The following is a 24,412-nucleotide window of genomic DNA, read 5'->3' as shown; positions in this document are numbered from 1 at the left end:
GGAGAAAGACATACCTGCATTAATTCAAGCTTTGTGGAAAAGCTGATCTATTATTTTGACACTGTTCTCTAATCACATTTTTCTTGGGTGTCATTTAAAAACCCTTCTAACTCAATATCTTTATTGAAAAGAATACAGTATTCCAAAATGTTCTTAATACAATAGCTCCACTAAAAGAAACTGAATCATTTTTTCATGGAGGGGAAGGACTGCAGTTTGGAAAACTTAAGATGCCAAACTTTTTGAGGGTTTGCTTCAAATACTAATCCTGATGTAACTTTAACAAGTATTAAATATGCAATTATATATACTAGATATGTATCATATGATATATATCTAATATTCACTGACCCAGGAACTATCCCCATTCAGTTTTCACAACAGCCCTATGAGTAGAGATTGTTCTTATACCCTCATCTGAAAACGAGGCAATTAAGGGCTAAAAAGGCAATTCCTTTTTCAAACAGCAAACAACTGGTAGTAGATCTGAAAGCAGTAATTGCTTTTCTGTGCTATTTAATTTAAAAGTTATGTTTAAAGGACATTTAATGAATGTGCATATGAAATGCTCCTAACACTGCAGGAGGCACTTCAGCATATACCCCAGAACACACAATTCTACTTGTAATTCTACATGAATGTTCATGGTTCACAGTGTCCATCAATATAGGAAGTGGACAACAATAGTACATCCATAAGATGGGAATCTAGAAAACAGTCAATAGAACTGAACTAAATCTATTTCAAGCAGCATGGATAGACCTCAAATACATACTGTTTGTCAAATAAAGTAAATCAGAGAACAAAACTAATAGTATGATACCATTTATGTTTTAAAAATACATGTTATTTTAAATTGGCTTAAAGAATAAAAATCAATAAAAAGCAAAAAAAAAGGAAAATTTAAAAAGTGTTAAACAAAATAAAATATTTTCTATAGGTATAAGTATGAACACAAAAAGTATTTTTAATGATTTGGCGGACACTCACCAAATGTATTTAATAATTACCTCTGGAGAATGGAGGAAGGGGATTAAGATTAGCGGTAGTTGACCAAAGAAACTACAGCTTCATGTGTAATGTTCTCATTTTTAAAGGAAAAGTGGTTGCAATTGTAATATTAAAATTATTTCTTAATTAAGTAAAAGACAACTGAAAGCATGTTTAAAGAGTCCAATTCAGTACGTTCTCAGTTTTAACATCCTAATCTTTAGATTTAAGAAGCTGAATACCATGTAAATTCCTTATCGCCTGCAGAGGCAGCGGGAAACCCTGAACTTGAACCTTGGCTTGCACAAGACAGCAGAGGTAGAAAGAAGAATTACTGAATTTCCAGCAATGCTTGGAATGCATCTTTTATGCAACAAGAAAGTTTTGACTACATCTTGGACAGGAAGTTCACCACAAAAATGAATGGAATAATACAATGTTATAGCCAAAATAGTATCTTCAAGGATTAAAACAAGAATTCAATGATTCTTTTTTTTTAAGAATTCAATGATTCTTAATGTTTTTTATTAACTGTAAAAAGATCTCCAACTAACAAAGGACGAGTTAGAAAGAGAAAACAACCTAAATAACATATGCGTTGCACTACATCCCTGCTCTCTCTTCTGTGGTGACCCTTAGCTCTGCCCAGAGAAAATTCAGCAAAATGATGCTACTTCATCATCCCTAGCAGCATTTCTTCGGTTAAAAGGAAGACACGACTTCCAGCATACACACTCCTGAAAGCAACCAAGTCTCCCCAGAGACAAATTTTGTAAAAAACGAGAAGACAGTGGGATACTTCAGCAACATGTAATCTCTCCAGGTTTCACCTTAGGAAGAAACCAAATAATTTTTAACCTCCCTGTAAGAATTCTTGCAAGGCAACAAAGCAAGATCTACAGTAAGTTTTTAGAAGGAATTTTACTCTCTTTTGTGTCCAGAATAAATCAGGTTACAGGCAGATTTCAAATCCAAAACTGCAATGCTTAGCAACTCTCACTACTTATCATGAAGATGACATGGATGTCCTCAGCCCGCTCTAGAGGACAGTCTAGAGTGGAAAGACCCCTGTTTAGGAAGCCCTTCCTTTCTAAAGCTAGAACCCCCTAATCTCACCCTCTCTCCTCCCCAAGACCTGCATCACACCATCCCTAATGAACTCAGCAGGAGGCAGGTTGGGGAAGATCAAAGGAGGGGTGGAGACCACCAATAAAATCAACTAATGGACAATGTATTCACCTTCCTAGTAATCTTCTCACTCTTCTCATAGGTGCCATTTCAAAGTTGGTATTCCCTCCGGCAAATATTCAGAAGGACCTGACCAGTCAAAATTCCCATCTGACCATACCACTCTCTCCCAGCTATATAAAGACCCTGATGCTGGGAAAGATTGAAGGCAGGAGGAGAAGGAGACCAACAGAGGATGAGATGGTTGGATGGCATCACCAACTCAATGGACATGAGTTTGAGTAAACTCCGGGAGTTGGTGATGGACAGGGAGGCCTGGGGTGCTGAGATTCATGGGGTCACAAAGAGTCGGGCACGATTGAGCGACTGAACTGAACTGAACTGAAGCCATGGCAAGACCATAAAATAAAGGCTAGTCCCCATTCCACTAGCATCTCCTGTAATCTTTACAGTTTACCAGATGTCTAGATCTTAAAGAAAGACTTTAACTTCCATCCAAAATCTCAAGTTTATTTTCTACCAATGCCAAAACAAGAAAAACAAAAAAGGAAGTAAGAAAATGGCGGGAAAGAAAGGTTAAAAGAGAGAACGAGTAAGAGGAAGCAAGTATCCTGGATGTACCATAAACCCTTTACATATGAAGGAGTTTCATTTTGCAATCACATTTGTTAAATCCAATTTATTCATACATCCAACAAAATTAGCCTAGGTACCTAACGAACACAATTGGCCATATAGTACTGTGAATAGGTTTACAACACTTTTCACACAAATAATACATTAAAAAAACAAACACACACAAAAAAAAATACTTTTAATCTTATAGTACAGTACCTTGAAAAGTACAGTGGTACCAATGACATCACTTCTGCTTTTGCACTTGCTTTCAGACATCCTGGGCTTGAAACCCACTTGGAGAGGATGCACACATGTGACAATGTATGTAGCTGAACTAACTTACATGACTGGACATGCAAATGCATGTTCACATCTTTGGAAGTTCATAACTTAAAGGTTTGCAGTAGGGGACTTACTGTTTACTGCTGGTACCAAGCACTTGTTAGGGATGGATCAGTTTACCTTGGCTCTTCCAAGTAGATCAACCTGAATCACACGATCTACCAGGACCGCAAGATAAAGCAAACAAGTTGCTCACTACCAGAAATCACAAATAACCAAACCCGTGGAACAACTGAACGGCATAATGTCAAGCCATTGTTCAGTAAAAGCACTTCAGTAGCAGGGTCACAACAATGGAGTCCAATTAGCCATCTCGATTGAGTTTTGATTTTTCAGGGGTAATTCTGAAGTAGAGCAGAGTATGAATGAATGCTGCTTCTTCAGTCAACTCTCTGAATGTCATCTGACAACATCAACTTAGTTAATATCAGAAACACATTCCTGAGACCTCTTGTATTAAGACTCATCATCTGGACCCAGCCTCCAGATGAGACCAGTGGAAATATGTCCTATCAAGTGAGAATAGGGGCTTCCCTGGTGGCTCAGCTGGTAAAGAATCTGCCTGCAATGCGGGAGACCTGGGTTTGATCCTGAGGTCGGGAAGATCCCCTGGAGAAGGGAACAGCTACCCACTCCAGTATTCTGGCCTGGAGAATTCCATGGACCGTATAGTCCACGGGGTCGCAAAGAATCAGACACGACTGAGAGACTCTCATATAGCTAAACAATGGTCCTGTTGGAACGAATATAGGTGGAATTTCACTCATCTCTTGTAAAAATGGAAAATAACAAGTCTCATATTTTTAAAATTAGCCGTGCCAAGAGATCAGCCTAGAACAGATACAAGAGTTTCAGAAAAAAACTAGGAGGGAGAGGAGAGAGTTGACCAAGATATACTGGGGAAGAAAAGCCAGGAATTATTTATTCATCCACATTTTGTCAGATGAGAATAAATGTTTAAAACATCTGAAAAAAAATGCTTATCTTGAAGGAACCAAAATTACAACGCTCAATCGTTGTTAGGGTGAAGGTCCCCTCTTTTCTAATTTGTAATTTTTCTCTATCTTGTTAGGAAAATATCTTGGTGAATAAATTAGCAATTGTTTCTCTAACTCATCCTGTCTTTAGAAGCTTGTGGCCACTCCCTTGTGTAACAGCTATACGTACATGCTACATGGACACTATGGGAAATTACATTAATCCACACTGCAGCATCTTTAGTCTGTTACCTCATTGATATATGTCACTTACGTTCACTTATTTATCAGAAAACACTGAGATGTTTTGTCTTGCCTTTTTCTTCAGTTGTGACTGTAACTTAAAACATCATTTCCAAAATTAGCATAAATGTAGAATTTTTCTCTGAAACTCTTCACACAGCTATTAGCCTCTCTGCTTATTTCCATTCTTGAAGTGGCTGTGATCACCTCACCAGAATGTAAACTCCGTGAGGGCATTATTATCTATAGCCACCAGGTAGTAAACACTCATCATGCTAGGTCTATATTAAGCATGATTCAAATACAATGTCATTTAACCCCAAGTGCAACCATGTGAAGCTATTACAACTATCCACATTGCATAAAAAAAGAATTTTGGTTCAAAGATAAGGCATTTGATATGAATCTCACAGCTGTGTTTTCTGGCTCTTCTCCTCCCCTCCGCTCCCCTTCCTTCTCCTCTCCTCCCCCTCCTTTCTGATCTCTTACTCTGGCTCACTCTACCCAGCCTGTTTTCAGTCTTTAAGTCCATGTCCCCTGAGCCTCCATCTAAATTAGTTTTCTGTGTCATCCACTCTCATGTTACCCAATACTTATCCTTCATGTTATCACCAAATTATTTATTTGTATGATTTTTTCTTTCTTTAGCATATTATTTATTTATTTTATGATTGCTTACTTAACATCTATAACCCCACTAGACTATGAGGTCCAAAGAGGCAAGAAAATGCCTGTTTTGTTCACCACTGTGTCCCCAGTGACCGGGTGTCAGTAAAATCACAGAGTGAATGAAGGAATGAATGAAATGGCACAGCCAGAATTCAAACCAAAGCCTATCTGACTCGCAAGCCCATACTGTTCATCACTATGTTATCGTCACATATAGATATGCAATCATTTCTCCCTAAATTGAATTCTCTTCTGAACTTCGTTCAATACTGCTGGTCTGCAAGGCAACTCAGGTTGTTGTAGTAAAGAGCTGCATTTCCAAAATTAATGATAAGTTCACAAAATTTAACTTTGATAAATTCATAAATCTCCTTCCAACCACTTTTTGGAAGATTCCTAGGAGGGAGGGATAAATTGGGAGATTTGGATTGACATATACAGACTACTATATATAAAATAGATAACTAATAAGGACCTACTGTATAGGACAGGGAACTCTACTCAATACTCTGTAATGACCTATACGGGGAAAGTATTTAAAAAAAAGTGTATATATGTATGATATAACTAATTCACTTTGCCGAACAGCACAAACTAACACATTGTCAATCAACTATATTTCAATAAAAAATAAAGTTAAAGAAGATTCCTTCTGCTTTCTACAAGTTCGTATATGCTGTACAGGTTGGGTCTAGTCAATTTAGAAGCTTATATTTTCATTTAATATAAAGTCCTCTGTGGAAAATTCTTAAAGAGACGGGAATACCAGACCACCTGACCTGCCTCCTGAGAAATCTGTATGCCCATCAGAAAGGAACAGTTAGAACTGGACATGGAACAACAGACTGGTTCTAAATCAGGAAAGGAGTACGTCAAGGCTGTATGTTGTCACCCTGCTTATTTAACTTATATGCAGAGTACATCATGCGAAATGCCGGGCCAGATGAAGCACAAGTTGGAATCAAGATTGCTGGGAGAAATACCAATAAACTCAGGTATGCAGATGACACCACTTTTTATGGCAGAAAGCAAAGAAGAACTAAAGAACCTCTTGATGAAAGTGAAAGAGGAGAGTAAAAAAGTTGGCTTAAAACTCAACATTCAGAAAACTAAGATCATGGCATCCTGTCCTATCACTTCATGGCAAATAGATGGAGAAACAGTGGAAACAGTGAAAGACTTTACTTTTTGGGGGGTCCAAATCACTGCAGATGGTGACTGTAGCCATGAAATTAAAAGATGCTTGCCCCTTGGAAGAAAAGCTATGACCAACCTTGACAGCATGTTAAAAAGCAGAGACATTACTTTGCCAACAAAGGTCCATCTAGTCAGTTATGGTTTTTCCAGTAGTCATGTATGGATGTGAGAGTTGGACTGTGAAGAAAGCTGAGCGCTGAAGAATTGATGCTTTTGAACTGTGGTGTTGGAGAAGACTCTTGAGAGTCCCTTGGACTGCAAAGAGATCCAACCAGTCCATCCTAAAGGAAATCAGTCCTGAATATTCATTGGAAGGACTGATGCTGAAGCTGAAACTCCAATACTTTGGCCACCTGATGCGAAGAACTGATTGGAAAGGACCCTGATGCTGGGAAAGATTGAACACAGGAGGAGAAGGGGATGACAGAGGATGAGATGGTTGGATGGCATCACTGACTCAATGGACATGAGTTTGAGCAAGCTCTGGGAGTCGGTGATGGACAGGGAAGCCTGGCATGCGGCAGTCCATGGGGTCACAAAGAGTCGGACATGACTGAGTGACTTAACTGAAGTGAAAGTCCTTTGAATTTTTTTTAATCTGTTCACATTACAAAATAATGTCTTAGTTAAGAAAGCCACAGGCAAGTTAATTAATTTCAGGTCCTATTTTAAGTGACAACAATTTCTCAGCATTTATATTGGATAGAGCTCCATGGGAGGTATTGGGTGTAGCTGTCAAGGCTCATAAAGAATGCAGATTTGGGAACATTGTCACATATGGAATAGCTTCCTTGAGTGGAATGGGGGAAACGAAAACCTCTGTTGACAAAGAGATGGGACATTTTATTCATCAGAATCTTATATATCTTTTCACATATTAATGATTCTAAACTTCTTCTCAAGTGGGGGTTTTTTCACTCTATCTATTATCAAACACTTGATGAATTATCTTAAAGTGAAAAATTTTCCAAGATGTAATATTTCAGTTCCAAAGCTGAGTGGTGTACTTAAAACATGTAACAAGTTGTCTATTCAAATTGGCTCCTGAGGAATATTTCCCTTAGAAGGAACTTGAAATACAGTTTAACCCATTTTCCAAAAGAGCAATTCTCTAGTGCAATAAAACTGTCATAGGGAGATTTAAATTTTGCTGGACTTCAGTTCAATATTCATCATTTTATGTCAACCTTTAAGAGAAGGAGCAAGTAATTTCAAGATAAAATTTTCTAAGCATGATTTACAATTGCCAAGTCATGGAAACACCTAAGTATCCATCAATGGATGAATGGATAAGGAAGAAAATGTGACATATTTATATCCATCTCTATCTCTAGATATAGTTATAACTAGGGGGCTTCCCTGGAATCTCAGCTTGTAAAGAATATGACTGCAATGCAGGAGACCTGAGTTTGACTCCTGGGTCAGGAAGGTCCTCTGGAGAAGGGATAGGCTACCTACTCCAATATTTTGGGGCTTCCCTGGTGGCTCAGATGGTAAAGAATCCACCTGCAATGCGGGAAACCTGGATTCGATCCCTGGGTTGGGAAGATCCCTTGGAGAAGGGAAAGGCTATCCACTCCAGTACTCTTGCTTGGAGAAGTCCATGAACAGAGGAACCCAGCAGGCTACAATCCATGGGGTCGCAAAGAGTCTACACGACTGAGGAACTTTCACTACATTGGGTTGGCCAAAAAGTTCATTCAGGTTTTTCCTTAGATAGCACAGAAAACCAAACAAACTTTTTAGTCAATCTAATATACCTAAATATATCTATATCTAAAAATGAAATACTACCCAACCACAGAAAAAAAGAAAACTTTCAACAACATAAATGGACCTTGAAGGCATTATGCTAAGTGAAATAAGTCAGAGAAAGACAAACATTGTATGATCTCATATGTGGAATCTAAAACAAGCAAAAATCTCATTAAAAAGAGAGAGGTCAGAGTTACAGTTACCAGAGGAAGGGGGCGGGGGTTGTGTGGGGTGCGGGAATTGGATGAAGAAAATCAAAAAGTACAAACTTCCAGTTATAAGATAAATAAATACTGGTCCTATAATATACAACATAATGACTATAGTTAACCCTGCTGTATGATATATTGAAAAGTCCTAAAAGTTCTCATCACAAGGAAAGAAACATTTTCTTCTTTTTTTTTTCCTTTTGCATCTATACAAGATGATGAGTGTTAATTTAACTAAATTTATTGTGGCAATTACTTCACAATATATTTAAGTCAAGTCATTATGCTGTATGCCTTAAACTTACACAGTGATGTATGCCAATTGTATCAGTAATATTGGGAAAAATATGTTCTATTATCTGTTTTATCTTTTGTGTTGCTTAACAATGCTCTCTATACAATGCTTCTACACACAGTTTCATCTCCCTACATGACCCCACTAACTTCTGTGGGTCCTATGGGTTTCCCAGGTGGCCCAATGGTAAAGAAACGGCCTGCCAATGCAGGACACACAGGAAACATGGGTTTGATACCTGGGTCGAGAAGATCCCCTGGGGGAAGAAATAGCAACTCACTCCAGTATTCTTGCCTGGGAAATCCCACGGACAGAGGAGCCTGGCAGACTACAATCCATGGGGTCGCAGAGTAGGACACGACTTAGCGCCTAAACAACAACAGTACACTTTTGTTAATTCCTTCATGGTCTCTTTCCTCCATACAGATATTAAAAGTATATTTTACAACCTACTGGCATGAAGATGAACATATCAAAATATTACACATTAAAATATTTTCTCAACCTAAAAGTTATCTTTTTTTCTCCCTCTCCTGATTTTAAAAGAATTTAAAACATTCTCATGGGTCCCTTAAAGTATGGTGGTCCCAGGGGCACTGATGGATAGGTTGGTTCTGTCTCTCTAGGAAAACCAGGCAGTAGATACGACAAACTCTCCCCACTTTTCTGTTGTTGATCGTCAGCCTTTGTGTCTGTGTTGAGCACCTGAGGCCTTGCTGCACTGTCCTTTCTGATGGACTACAAACCCATTGGTTCTAACAACGTCCTCAAGCATGGAAGGACTCAGTGAAGTGATCCTGTGTATTAGGGTCCTCCAGAGAAACAGAACTAGTTATATATATATATATATATATATATATATATATATATATAGTTGTTGTTAAGTCCCTGAGTTGTGAATGACTCTTTGTGACCCCATGGACTGTAGCCCACCAGGTTCCTCTGTCCATGAGATTTCCCAGACAAGGATACTAGAGTGGGTTGCCATTTCCTTCTCTAGGGCAACTTCCTGACCAAGGGATTGAACCCACATCTCCTGCATTGGCAGGTGGATTCATTACCACTGAGTTACCAGGGAAGCCATATAAAAAAAATATATATATATATATATATATTTTTTTTTATAAATGTATGGCATATATATATATATATGTACACACACACTTGGCCCAAATGGCATGGTTTTTAAACCCTGGTCCAGAAATGGCCTTAACATACTTAGCTAATTACTATCAGAATCAAACATTTAATAATCAATATGGACAAAACCATAATCACTGTTTTGGGCAGCTATTCCCCAAATTCTGTCAATTCTAAGTAAACCCAGGGAAAGGGTGCTCCAATATACGGAAAAAGGAGAACTGGAGGGAGCCATGACCACCACTCTGCTAAGCAGCTTTCCATTCTCTGCTCATCTGGCCCTCCTCTCTCAGTACCTCCTGCAGCTCATCCTCCTTGACCCACTTGGTAACCTACGACTCTCTGGACTTCATCATCAATCCTTTTTCTTCACCACAGAGGACACCTTCACTAGTCTACTTCATGCTCTCCTGAGATTTCAACCATCTTCAGTAATTGATGGCTCCCCAATCTGCATCTCTAGCTAGAGATTCATGCTTCCAACCGCCACTGAACATCACCTATGGGTCCTGTTGGTACTCCAAAGTCAATGTCATCTCCCTACCAGCACCATCATTGGCCTCAATAACTTCAGCAAAGCTTCCCCTACCCCAGCTCTCCCCCTGCCCCATCCCTGCACCTCCCGTAATTGCTTGTCTTTCCTTCTAGAGCCTTATCTGACACCATATCTTTACTCCAGCCATGTTTGCCTTCTTCCTTTTCCAAACCTTTATTTACTACCCCATTTATTATTTACTCTACTGTGAGCTCGATAGTTAGAAAGAGCATCTTCTACATAATATCTCAATTCATTCAGTTCAGTTCAGTTCAGTTCAGTCGCTCAGTCATGTCCGACTCTTTGCAACCCCATGAATCGCAGCACGCCAGGCCTCCTTGTCCATCACCGACTCCCGGAGCTTACTCAAACTCATGCCCATTGAGTCGGTGATGCCATCCAGCCATCTCATCCTCTGTCGTCCCCCTCCTCCTCCTGCCCCCAATCCCTCCCAGCATCAGGGTCTTTTCCAATGAGTCAACTCTTCACATGACGTGGCCAAAGTACTAGAGTTTCAGCTTCAGCATTAGTCCTTCCAATGAACACCCAGAACTCATCTCCTTTAGGATGGACTAGTTGGATCTCCTTGCAGTCCAAGGGACTCTCAAGAGTCTTCTCCAACACCACAGTTCAAAAGCATCAAGTCTTCGGCGCTCAGCTTTCTTCACAGTCCAACTCTCACATCCATACATGACCACTGGAAAAACCATAGCCTTGACTAGACAGACCTTTGCTGGCAAAGTAATGTCTCTGCTTTTTAACATGCTATCTAGGTTGGTCATAACTTTCCTTCCAAGGAGTAAGCGTCTTTTAATTTCATGGCTGCAGTCACCAACTGCAGTGATTTTGGAGCCCAAAAAAATAAAGTCTGACACTGTTTCCACTATCTCCCCATCTATTTCCCATGAGGTGATGGGACCAGATGCCATGATCTTAGTTTTCTGAATGTTAAGCTTTAAGCCAACTTTTTCTCTTTCACTCTCCTCTTTCACTTTCATCAAGAGGCTTTTTAGTTCCTCTTCACTATTGATTACAGGTACATAATTTCTTTAGAGCTTTATTTCAATCTTACAGAAAAGTTGCAAGAATAATCAAGTATATGCCACACTTAGATTCACCAACGGTGACAACATTTCATCACATTTGATCTAGTCTTTTCTCTCTGTCCATTACAATCACGACAGCTGAGTCATTTGTGAGTAATTTGCAGACATCACAGCCTTCAACCCCTACATACTTCAGCCTGTATTTCTAAGGACAAGGACATTCCTTTGCATACGGCTGTGAAATTCAAGAAATTTAATGATGACACCATACTATTCACCAATTATCTCAATAACATTCCTTAGAGCAATTAAAAATGTATCGCATGTATTATCAGCTATTGTTAATCTGTTGAATCCAGTTCTCAGCCTTTCTTTTTCTTTTATAACATCAACAGTGAGATAAACTGACATATGGCTCCTGGCATGATGCTCTGAGATTCACACCATCTCTCATATAGGATCACTGATAAATGCCAAAAGTGATTAACTTGAATCTAAGGATGAGGAATCATGAGACACACCCAAACTGAGGGACTTGCCACCAACTGTATTCTTTTTTAAATTGGGGCATAGTTGCTTTACAATATCGTGTTAGTTTCTGTGTACGACAAAGTGAATCAGTCATATGGATACATATGTCTCCCCAAACCTTGGACCTCCTCCCTTTCGTTCACACAGAGAACTGAGCTGAGCTTCCTGTGTATACAGCAGGTTCCCACTAGCTACCTATTTTACACATGGTAGTGCACTCTTTCTAAACACACTTCCCCTAGGGAAGCTATTTCTAAAAACACTCCCTCCCAGCATCACTGACAACTCAGCACACATGTCATCTCCTGGGCGAGTCATCTGGGCCCACCCTATCCAAAGCCGACCCTCTACACCCGTCAGTCTTGATCCTCTGATCCCCCTTTAGTGTTAACCACACTTTGAAATTACCTTGTTTATCCATTTGTTTATTTTTGTTATCTATTTCCCCCCACTAAAATGTACCGTTTATGAGAGTGGGACCTTATCTAAAACAGCACCTGTTTTAGAATTGACGCTCACTTTTTAACTGCTGAAGCAAAGAATTTCCCTATCTTTGGTGCCCTGAGACTCAAAAAACATTCACCACATGGGTGACTCAATCTATGTATGATTCACCAAGCAGAGTTTTTTTGGTTCAGGTTTCCTCCCACATTCTCATTTCTGCTTACTAAATAGTCACAAAATTTCAACATCAAGACTTCCTTTTTGCTTCTCCACTCTATCCATTTCATTTACCCTGAAGTAGAAAAGACTTTAGTGGAAATGTGACAACTAGTCGGGTCTTGACATTGTTCCCCTTTGCACTGACATTGAGATTAGATAATGATGACCTAGAAATGCTGAAAAATATGTTTCCGTACAAAGCTAACGCGGAAGAGTCAGGAGGGACAGCATAAGAATAAATTTAGTCAACAAAAAGGAAGTTAGTTCAGTTACTCAGAAAGAGAATTCATATATTTCCTTTTACTAGCAATATTTAAAATATTTTATTCAAGCACTATCTAACATGTAGAGATAGAAGCCATAATCAATTGTAGTGCTGGTATCAATAAGAGAAAGAGAAGAGGGCTGCTGGTCCACCTCGGCGATGCCTTTGAACTTCTCTGCCTTAGATCAAAGCCACCAAAGCACCAATTTCAAAGGAAAAAAATTGGAAGCGAAACAAAGTAAAAAGAAATCTTGGGGAAAGAACCTAGCATAAATAATTCTAAGTACAGCAAATGTTACTCCCTTTTTCAATTAAAATTTTAAATTGTCCTTGAACACAGAAAAAGTAAGTCTTTATAATTAGTCAACTTAATTCAAGTGCAAACCAAGAAGCACTCACTATTGTTTCAAATATCCTGTACATTGCACTTTAAGTAAAGATTCACAACACCTTTTTGAAATACGAAAGGAAAATCAATGGTGCTCTCTGCTTGGTGTTCAAAAAGTTCTTTTATCCACCTGTTATTTGAGTGTTTCCCCTCAGCCAGGTGGTCCAAGAATAATTAGATATCAAGAGAAACTAAGTGTTGCAGTTTTAAACTTGGATATACAAAAGAATTAACTGCTTGTCATTCATTTTTTAAACTTTTCATTCTGAAGTTATTTTAGACCCAGAAAAAGGTTGCAAGATTAGAACAGAAAGATTCTGTGTACCCTTTACCCAACTTCCCCTAATGTTAACTATTTACATATCTGAGGCATGTTAAAGCCAGGGAATTAACTTTGCTATAATACTATTAACTAAACCTCAGATCTTATTCAAAGTTCGCGAGTTTTCTAATAATGTCCTTTTTCTGGTCCAGGGGTCAACCCAGGCTCTCACATTGCTTCTAGCTGTCTTGTCTCCTTCAGCTCAGTTCAGTCACTCAGTTGTGTCCGACTCTTTGCGATCCCACGAATCGCAGCACGCCAGGCCTCCCTGTCCATCACCAACACCCGGAGTTTACTCAAACTCATGTCCATTGAGTCGGTGATGCCATCCAGCCATCTCATCCTCTGTCGTCCCCTCCTCCTCCTGCCCCCAATCCCTCCCAGCATCAGGGTCTTTTCCAATGAGTCAACTCTTCACATGACGTGGCCAAAGTACTAGAGTTTCAGCTTCAGCATCAGTCCTTCCAATGAACACCCAGAACTCATCTCCTTTAGGATGGACTAGTTGGATCTCCTTGCAGTCCAAGGGACTCTCAAGAGTCTTCTCCAACACCACAGTTCAAAAGCATCAAGTCTTCGGCGCTCAGCTTTCTTCACAGTCCAACTCTCACATCCATACATGACCACTGGAAAAGCCATAGCCTTGACTAGACGGACCTTTGTTGGCAAAGTAATGTCTCTGCTTTTTAACATGCTATCTAGGTTGGTCATAACTTTCCTTCCAAGGAGAAAGCGTCTTTTAATTTCATGGCTGCAGTCACCATCTGCAGTGATTTTGGAGCCCAAAAAAAATTAAGTCTGACACTGTTTCCCCATCTATTTCCCATGAGGTGATGGGACCAGATGCCATGATCTTCGTTTTCTGAATGTTGAGTTTTAAGCCAACTTTTTCACTCTCCTCTTTCACTTTCATCAAGAGGCTTTTGAGTTCTTCTTCACTTTCTGCCATAAGGGTGGTGTCATCTGCATACCTGAGGTTATTGATATTTCTCCCGGCAACCTTGATTCCAGCTTGTGCTTCTTCCAGCCCAGCATTTCCTTAGTCTCTGCCAATCATGACCTTGACACTTTTGAAGAGTATTGGCCAATTATTTAACAGAAAATCCTTCAAGGTGGGTTTGTCTAACGTGAAAAAGCTGGCTTAAAACTCAACATTCAAAAACCGAAGATCATGGCATGTGGTCCCACCACTTCATGGCAAATAGATAGGGAAACAGTGGAAACAGTGACAGACTTCATTTTGGGGGGCTCCAAAACCACTGCAGATGGTCACTGCAGCCATGAAATTAAAAGACACTTGCTCCTTGGAAGAAAAGCTATGACCAACCTGGACAGAATATTAAAATGCAGAGACATTTCTTTGCTGACAAAGATCAGGCTAGTCAAAGCTATGGTTTTTCCAGTAATCATGTAAAAGTTGGACTGTGAAGAAAGCTGAGCACCGAAGAATTGATGCTTTTGAACTGTGGTGTTGGAGAAGCCTCTTGAGAGTCCCTTGGACTGCAAGGAGATCCAACCAGTCAATCCCAAAGGACATCAGTCCTGAATATTCATTGGAAGGACTGATGCTGAAGCTGAAGCTCCAATACTTTGGCCACCTGATGCGAAGAGCTGACTCATTTGAAAAGACCCTGATGCTGGGAAAGATTGAGGGCAGGAGGAGAAGGGGATGATAGAGGATGAGATGGTTGGATGGCATCACTGACTTGATGGACATGAGTTTGAGCAAGCTCCGAGAGTTGGTGATGGATGGTGAAGCCTGGTATGCTACAGTCCATGGGGTTGAAAAGAGTCAGACACAACGGAGCGACTGAACTGAGCTGAACTCATAATCAGATTGTTATCAATAATTTTTAATTGTATAAAGCCCTTTTTTATTTGAAAGAAGAAAAAACATTTAATTACTTATCTAGTTCAATCTCTACCAATACACTTTCTAGGACATGGTCCAATTGGTTGTTTCATAGTCCAAAAAGGTATTTATTCCCTTGGGCAAAGAAAAAAAGCCATCTGGTTAACTTCTACAGCCATATATAGCCCAAATATTTTATATCCTTTTATTCTTCTTCATAATGACTTAAACATTTTTGTATTTTTAGCTTTTTAATAGTTCCCTTACCAAATTTTTGTCTGGTGGATCTCTCAGATACATACAAAGGTATATTAAAATTGTTCTACTGTAGGGGTAGATTTGCCTATGTCTTCTCAGAGATTTTTGCTTCTGTCTATTTTGGATTTATATGTTTTGAGGCCATTTTATTATGCATATACATTTAGAATTGTTGTAACTTTTTCTGATAAATAATTTTTATTATTATGTGGCAGTGATATAATTTGTATCATCATTGTGACTTTCTTTACCTCTAGTAATGCTTTTTTGCTTTAAAAGTATTCTGTATAATATTATTATATCCAGTAAGGTTTCCTGTGCTTACTATGTGTCTGGTAAATCTTTTCAAACATGTTGCTTTCAATCTTCCCATATACTTTTGTTTAAATATGTCTTTCATAAATAGCATACACCTGAATTTAAAAAAAAAAATTCTTTGACAATTTTATTGGTTAACTGAGCATTTAATCCATTTACACTTATTATAATTACTGATATATTTGTATTTCTTTTCATCGTCTTTTTTTCTTTTACTTTGCTTTTTCTCTTTCTTTCTTTCTCATTTCTTACCTTTGTGGGAGGCTTCAGGTTGTTTTCCTTTATACCTAGAATACCAAGGCTTCTGACTTAAATTCACATGAAGACATTTGATTAGAGTCAGATCTTTTCTTAATTTGAGTTTGATTAAAAGGAGGAGAAAACAAAAAAGAACAGAACAAATCAAAGAGAAAGGAAATGGAATAAAGTGGAAATGGTTACTACTTCACACCCACTAGGCTGACTACATGGGGGAAAAAAAGAGTGGGTGAAAGAAAGGAAGGAAGGAAGGAGGATGGGAGGGAAGGAAAGAGAGAGTGAGGATGTGAAAAAGGAAGGAAGGGAAAATACAAGTATGGACAAGGATGTGGAGAAATTGGAACATCTGTGCATTGCTGATAAGAATGTAAAATGGTGCAGTTACTATGGAAAACAGTAAGGCAGTTCCTCAAAAAAAATGAAAATTGGGGACCTTGCTGGTGGTCTAGTGGCTAAGACTGGCACTCCCAATTCAGAGGGCCCAGGTTCGATCCCTGGTCAGGGAACTAGATTCACAGACCACAGCTAAGAGTTTGCATGCCACAATTAAAGATACTGAAACCTGCAACTGAGATCCAGTGCAGCCAAATAAATAAATATCAAAAAGAAAAAACTTTATAAAAAATTGAAAATTGAAATACTACATAATCCAGCAATTACAATTCTTATACTCAAAATAACTGAAAGGAAGATCTTGAAGATCTGTTGTATGCCCATAGTCATAGTAGCATTATTCACAATATAGTCTAAGTGTCTTTGTACAGAAGAATGGATAAGCAAAACATGACATATACATGCAATGGAATATCATTCTGCCTTCAAAAGGGGAGAAGTTCTAATGCACGTACTATTAATAATACAGCATGGATGAATGAATGAACCTCAAGGGTACTAAGCTAAGTGAAACAAACCAGTCACAAAAGGATGAATACAGTATGATTCCACTTAAACGAGGTGCCCAGAGCAATCAAATTCAGACACAGAAAAAGAATGGTGGTTGCCAGGAGCTGGGGAGAGGAGGGCATGGGGAGTTACTGTTAAGTGTGCACAGAATTTCAGTTTTAAAGATGAAAAGAGTTTCAGAGATAGACGGTGATGATAGTTGTACAATAAAGCAACTGTACTTAAGGCCACTGAACTGTACACTTAAATTTTGCTAAGACAGTAAATTTTATGTTATGTGTATTTTACCATAACTTTTTAAATGTTTGAAATGGTGGGGAAATAAAGAAAAACTGACTTTACTTCTTTCATAATTATACATGACCAGTTTAAGTCCTCTTTCCTTTGAAGAACTATAGCTGCTGATAGGCCGTGTTGCTATTTACCTTTGCTTCTGATAACAACTCCATCGGGCCGCTATTCTAACTCACTCTTGTTTCACAAAGAGGAAAGCAACTTGCTCAAATTCCCAACAGTGATGTATTCAGTCACCCCGTTGGCAGCGTTACATATATTGACTGTGAATCCCTAAACCACACTATGTCATAAGCTTTATGATCCCATGTTGCAGATGAAGAAACTAAGTTCTGAGACATTGTCATTGGTTTTTTGTGCTCAAAGTGTCACAGTTAAGTGGTGTAATCAGGACTGCCTGAACTCATAGCTAATACTTCTAGTCCCTGCAGTATTCTACTTCCTCATACACTTGGTTATTATCCCTACTTAGTATTTTAATCTGTTTTTCAGTGCATAATGGTATGGCAGAGAAAGCACTAAACTTCAAAAAGATAGATATTTAAACTGTTCCATTATTTGCTAACTGAACAAGCTATATCTTGTGTATAATGGGAAATTCCTGCCCTGCCTATCTGAGTTGTAAGATTGTCTCAGATAAGTATTTTGGAAACTGAAAAAGTAATTACAGTAGCTTCTCAATAAAATTTAGGTCTTTCGGGTCAATAAACGTCTTGGGCTTGGGGGCTTCCCCAGTGGTCCTGTGGTTAAGAATCTGCCTTGCAATCCAGGGGACACCAGTTCGATCCCTAGTTCCGGAAGACCCCACATGCCATAGGCGACTAAGCCTGTGAGTCACAACTGCTAATCTTGCTCTCCTAGAGCCCAGGAACCGCAACAAGAGAAGTCACCGCGATGAGAAGCCCATGCACCCAGACTTGAAAGTAGTCTGGCTCTCCAAAACCACAGAAAGCCCGAGAGCAACAACGAAGCCCCCGAGCAGCTAAAAATAATTTTTTTTAAAGTCTTGGTCTTGGTGGATATTTTCCTTTATGTATGTGGTAAAATTTACCCTAAAAATCTCAGTATAAATCAGTAGGATCATTCAATATGATCATTTATTTATTACTAAAACGTAATTATTTTTTCCACCTTTACAGTAGAAAATGGGCAGATGCCACCAATTAGGAACATCATCAATAGTGGGACAAACTGACACCATGTACCTCCCGCTCTGATGAACTGAGACACATCACTTAGATAGTATTCCTACCAAAAATCTCATCATGAAGAACAATCTGATAAACCTATTTTACAGAACAAGTGACCTAGATTCTGCAAAAATATCACCGAAGACAAAGAAAGACCGAGGAACTGTTCCAGGTTTACAGAGACCAAAGATAAAGCTAAGTTCAATGTGTGATCCTGAAATGAAAAAAAAAAAAAATTTGCAGTAAATGGCATTATTGGGACAACTGGCAAAATAGCAGATAGTGGGCGTTATATAATATTATTATAAGGATGTTAAACACACTGAACTTGATCATTGTGTTTTGGTTAGAAAATTCCCTTGTTCTTAGGAGACTCACACCAGAGTATTTTTCAGGGATGAAGGGCCATGAGGTCTGTAATTTACTTTCAATTTGTTCCCTCAAGCAAATATAAGCAGTACAAAAACTCTACATACTTATGCACGGGCTAATATTCTTAACGCACAAAGGATACAAGATAGGGACAAAATATGTAAATTTTCTAGTGGAAGAAAAACTAACTTTATTTGTACAAGATGGCACTAGTTTTCCACAAATACATCAAGAATCAAAAAAATCTAAATAGAAGGAAGGCACTATCTGGTCAGATATAAAGGCAGCCATCAAAGCTGCTGAATGTTAGAATTCCCTACAGCTTGAGAATCCAGCCCAAGTTTTGAATTGTTAAGAGCGTGCCCCAGGGATTTTTGTGGTCAGCTGAGCTGAGTACACCTCTGGGGTCAGCAAGCAGTTCGACTGAATAGTTCCCCCTCGTGGGGAACCTCTGACACACGCTCTGCCGGGTGGGCCCCTGCGCGGGGTCCAGCAGGGGACACTTAACCCAGGCTGAGCCGGCAAGTCCGCGAAGCCCACCTGGGAAAAGACGCGTAAATGGATCCGACAACGGAATGACCGTTTCTGAAATGATTAGCAACGAAAAGAGCAGCGACTTCCCTCAAGACTGTAGTATTAACCTTACCACCTCCGGTTTTGAAGAAACTGCTCTGAGCCACGTCTCTCAGTAGCTAAGGAGTTTAAGATAAAAGCAAGAAATTCTTGGCGCCGGGGGAGAGGGTTCGGGGAGGGTCTACAGGAGCCAGATACACCGTTTTGAGAATGTCACCCGTGTGGATGACCAAGAGACGCGACTTGGTACAACCTCAAGTTCAGCCGCGTTTCACAAACTCACGACCTGCCCCCTCACTTCCTCAAATTCGCCGGTCGCTGGCACTGCCAAGTCCCTCTTCGACGCGGGGACGTTCCCAACCACGATCCACCCGGGCTACCGAGAGGAGAGCTCGCCGGCGAGGAGCGCCGCGCGCAGCCCGGGCCGAGCCTCCCCGGCGCCCTCCCCAGCAGAGACCGACCGCCGGCGCCGCCCCGGCGCGCGCCCGTGGGCTGCGACGGTACCTCGGGCGCGGGCGGCGAGGCGCCGAAGGCGGCGGGGCCGGTGGGCGGCGGGCGCCGCGGGCCGGAGGAGCTCATGGCGGCCGGGGTCCCGCGGCGCGCTCGGACCGGCGGGCGCGGGAGCCGGCGGTGCGCGCGGGCGCGTCTCCTCGGGCAACCGGTAAACACTGCGGCGGGCCGGCGGGGCCCCGGACGCTGGCGGCGCCCGCGGGACCCGGAATCCTCGGCCGGGCTGCGAGGCGTCCGGGCCCCCGAGACGCTCCCGGGGGGCGCCGGGCAGACCCTTATCCTCCCCAAGTTGTCCCGGGGGGCGGTGCGGCGCGGCGGCCGAGCGGCCCCATCCGGCCAGGCGGAGGCTCGGCCGGGCCAGAGCCACCGGGGCCGGCGGGGCCGGAGGTCGGTCCTCACCGCCGGGCTCCCGCGCGGGCGCAGTTCCGGGTCTTGTCCTCGGGTCAGGGACTAGTGACAGCGAGGGGACAGGGGCGGGGGAGGGGTCCGTGGTAACCGTGCTGGCGGCGTGCGCTGTCCTGAAGGTGCATGAGCATTTATTTAGCGCCCACTGTGTGCCAACAGTTCTGCTTCTTCCAGCGCCCCGGCCGCCGCCGCCTGGGTGTGCAATCCGTGCAGTTGCACAGGCCCTGCGCTTGTTTTAACTCCACTCTTGAAATTTTTAGTGATTTCTGAACAGAGGGCCCTACATTTGACTTTTCTGCTGGGACATGCAAATCATGTAGTCTGTCCTGGTGAGCAGTGCTTTCATTTAACCTTCTCAACAACCCTGCAGGGAAATATAAATAATAGCAAGACTAGTGTTGGTAACAGCCACAGCTTCTAGTTATAAAACAGTTACTTGTGTCCTCTCAAGAGCTGTTCTAAGTGCTTTCCAAGTATGATCTCATTAGTAAAAACAAGATTATGAAGTGGATGTTAGAATAATCCATTTTTAAGCTGAGGAAACAATCACGGGGAAATGAAATAAATTGTCCAAGAGTGTATACAGCTGGTCAGTGGCAGAATGAAGATCAGACCCCAGACTTTAAAGCACAGAGAAGGGGAGTCACCTGCCTTAGGTTCCACTGTTTGTAGCAGAACCTCAAATGAAACCCACATTCACCCCACTTGAAGGCCCTTGGTAGAACTCCCTGTGTGCGCTTCTAAAATTAAATGAAATCAAAGATATGGCAACTCTTCTTGGATTCCATCCAACCATCCTCCATGCATTCATTATTATCTCTGAGAACTTCTTGGCCTCAGATGATGTCTTTTGATTTTGTAGTAATAACTGTCACCTGTCCAATCCAGGATGACCACAATGCTTTCACTGGAAGCAACATGAAAAAACAAAATCCTTTAATGGAAACTAAAGCTGTCAGAACTCTCCTCTTAATAGTATAGTTTGTAGTAAACATTCTTTTCAGTTGCAGTTTTTCCTTGCAGTACAATTACTACACACTTGTCAAATTTTCAGTGAAATGACACTGCCCAAGGAAACACAAAAGCTGACACAACCTCAAGGCAACTGGAAGAGGAGCTGAGAAAGTCCCTTCTCTATTTACATCTAATTGTTGCAGAGTTCAACTTCATAAAGCCTAATTCTGGTCACTCTGGTCAAACTTGTAACTCTTCTTCATCACACCAGAAGATATGAATTTACACAGTCTTTAAAAATCAGTGTTGGTCACCAAGAACCTACTCTATAGCAACACATGGAACTCTGCTCAATGTCATGCGGCAGCCTGGATGGGAGCGGGTGCTGAGGGGAGAATGGATACATGTATACGTGTGGCTGAGTCCCTTCGCTGTTCACCGAAAACTGTCACAACATTGTTCATCGGCTATGCCCCAATACAAAATAAATTTATTTTAAAAAATCAGTGTTGGTGATGAATGTGTTAGTTAAAAGGATGGGAGAAATCCTTTTACAACATATACTTACATCAGGTCATCACTGTGCACACTTTATCTTACAGTTTTGTCAATTATATCTTGATGAAGCTGGGGGAAAATAGAATAAAAATTTGATTTTTCTCCATGCGGAAAAAAATGTACTTTCACGGTAAAGTGGGAGCAGAAAAGTGCCTGACCTGACCCCCACCTGGATGCCTTCAAACTTTCTGGGATGTTAAGACATGAACCAAGTGATTCTTCAAGGCAATACCTGATGATGGTCCTTTGAGAATTGAAAGAAGGACCCAAGCCTGGATGTAGGTCTGAGCTGGACCCTGGAAGAGACTACAGTTTGGGACAAGCTGGTACTATGGTGATAGAAGACCCAGACTGGCAGTGGGGGAACTCTGGGTTTGATGATAGTTAAGCAAGGGAGGGATATAAAAAATATTCCTGCCCAGATTTCTCACAAAACTGCATGTGTGGGCAACATATCATGGTGTGCAATGTCTCAGCACAGACTTCTATTTTTCTTTATCATAACTACAGAGCAGGCAGCTGCCAGCAGTGTGAACTAGTCCACTTCATATAGCTGCTTTTTTATAGAAAAGGGACGCTCTTAATTAGATGCCAGGCTAGTGTATAGAAACCATTCCACTGGGGGCCAAGTTTTTAGCAAGAGTTGGTTTATAATGTATTAGTTTCTGGTGGACAACAAAGTGCTTCAGTTTTATATGTATATACTTTTTCAGGTTCTTTTCCATGATAGTTTATTACAACTTAGTTCCCTGTGCTATTTAGTAGGTCCTTGTTGCTTATCTATTTTGTATACAGTCGTTTAGGTCAAGGACAATGTTAAGGCTACAATCAAAGGGCAACAGTAAGTGGGATATGTAGAAGGATCTGGGGGGAGTCGAGGAGGCCTTCGGGAGGGGCCGTCACAGGACAAGTGCGAGCTGAGACTGTCGGACCGGGGGTGCTGATGGGGGGCGGGGGAGATCTGGAGGTGGACTCCACTGGAATCTGAGGTTACCAGCCAGGCTGAAAGCCCACTGAGGCCTGAGAGGCAGTGAGGAGATAAAGCTGAAGGAGGAGGAGGAGAGAGAGTTCGGTTTAGGACACATTTAGCCTGAGGTGCTGATAGGGGAAGGCAAACAAATATTTTGCAGTTTGGGAACGGGAAGCCCTGGGCACGTCCAGCTTAAACCAGAATTTCTACCTCATTCTTCTATCATGTTACAATCCTGAAATATGTTTAGAAACCTGGAACACTGAAACAGATGTTCGATAAACATGATATCTGAGACGAGACTGAAATGCCTCATCAGTAGCTCTGGGAAGACATTAAGATCTGTATCTCTGGCACTTGGGCTTTTATATTGGAACTTTCTTGGGGTTTTGGAAGTTAATTTCTCTGGTTTCTTCCTTATGTTTGTTTGCTTGTTTGTCTTGCAAATATATAAGTTTCTCATAGGAAAAATCTATAATAAGATAACTTTATATATTATAAATCTATAATAAGAAACTTCAATGTGTTTAGAAACCTGTCCAGAAAGCACTCCTATAACACTTTATTTGTCTAAAGATTGTTTTCAAGGAATATGTTTGATTTAAATATTTTCCTCAACGGCTGAATGAAATGTTGCCAAATACTGCAAACTGCTTTAGATATCCAATACAAGATGCCTTGGTGAAAGACAGACCACCAAAATCTAATACGTCTATCCTTCAAGTGACCACATTTAAAGGTTTTTTCCAACCATTCTCGGTCCTTTCTTAGACTTGCTTCAGTTGTTTTGCTGATTTCTATTTGATCTCTCTAATAATTAGTCCTTTTAAAAATTAATTTTTATTGGAGTATAATTGCTTTACAATGTGTTAATTTCTACTGTACAGCAAAGTGAATCAGCTATATGTATACATACAATTAGTCCTTCTTTAGGAATGATTATCATTTTACTAATTCATCCTGAAGCAAATCCCTGTCCCTTATTTGTTCTAGTCTGACAACACAACTAGTTGTAAAACACTCTCTCACTGTCGCTTCCAAAGATCTTTATAAAGTTTCATACCATTTATTTTTATAATCTGTTTTCTTTTCCTAATACTTAAAACTGTTTCCAACATATTTTTTACCTAAAATAAATATGATCCATTTTATAACCTTATGATAGGCTAAGCTTAGAAACTACTGAGAGCTCACTTTATAAAAAACAACCAATTCAAAGACCTTTGGTTTCAGCATTAAAACCAATGACAGACTGCTCTTTTTAATAAAAAAGTAAAATCCTTATTCAGAACTTAAAGTGCTTTTAAAAATATTTTAGCCAGGTAAGTAGAAGGTTCTGGAAAACACCCATGATAAATATATATTTTCCAGACTCACGTGATTTTCATCTGACTTTAAATTCAACATATTTCATTGATAATTCAATTTTAATCTGTGTTTTTTCAACTAATCAAAAAGATTCGCTGTACATAATGCCATCCTCCAAGGCCTAGCTGAAGCAATTTTTCAGTTGTAAAGCTGCAAGTTTAAAAGAGTTTAATATTTCAGGAAAAATTTGGAGGGATTAATCCAGCAATCAGTGTTAATATTTTTCTACCCCAAGGGGAGAATGAACTTACTGGCA

General features: G+C 40.4%; 1 protein-coding gene across 6 annotated transcripts in view; it reads right to left on the bottom strand.

The window, feature by feature from the left end:
• Nucleotides 1-20,335, bottom strand: part of CCDC170 (coiled-coil domain containing 170) — an 88,787-nt gene extending 68,452 nt beyond the window's left edge. The window contains exon 1 of one of the 6 annotated variants that reach the window (XM_043457184.1): nucleotides 19,896-20,335. In XM_043457184.1, the coding sequence (XP_043313119.1) occupies nucleotides 19,896-19,970 (75 nt within the window). In that variant the 5' untranslated portion in view covers nucleotides 19,971-20,335. The other 5 variants (XM_043457182.1, XM_043457186.1, XM_043457187.1 and 2 more) reach the window with 5 other exon arrangements.
• Between the last annotated feature and the right edge of the window lie 4,077 nt (nucleotides 20,336-24,412).

This window comes from Cervus canadensis, chromosome 33, assembly GCF_019320065.1.
Source record: "Cervus canadensis isolate Bull #8, Minnesota chromosome 33, ASM1932006v1, whole genome shotgun sequence".
NCBI classification, from domain to species: Eukaryota; Metazoa; Chordata; class Mammalia; order Artiodactyla; family Cervidae; genus Cervus; species Cervus canadensis.
Note: the sequence above shows the minus strand (reverse complement) of the source record. Positions and strands in the feature narration are given on the sequence as shown.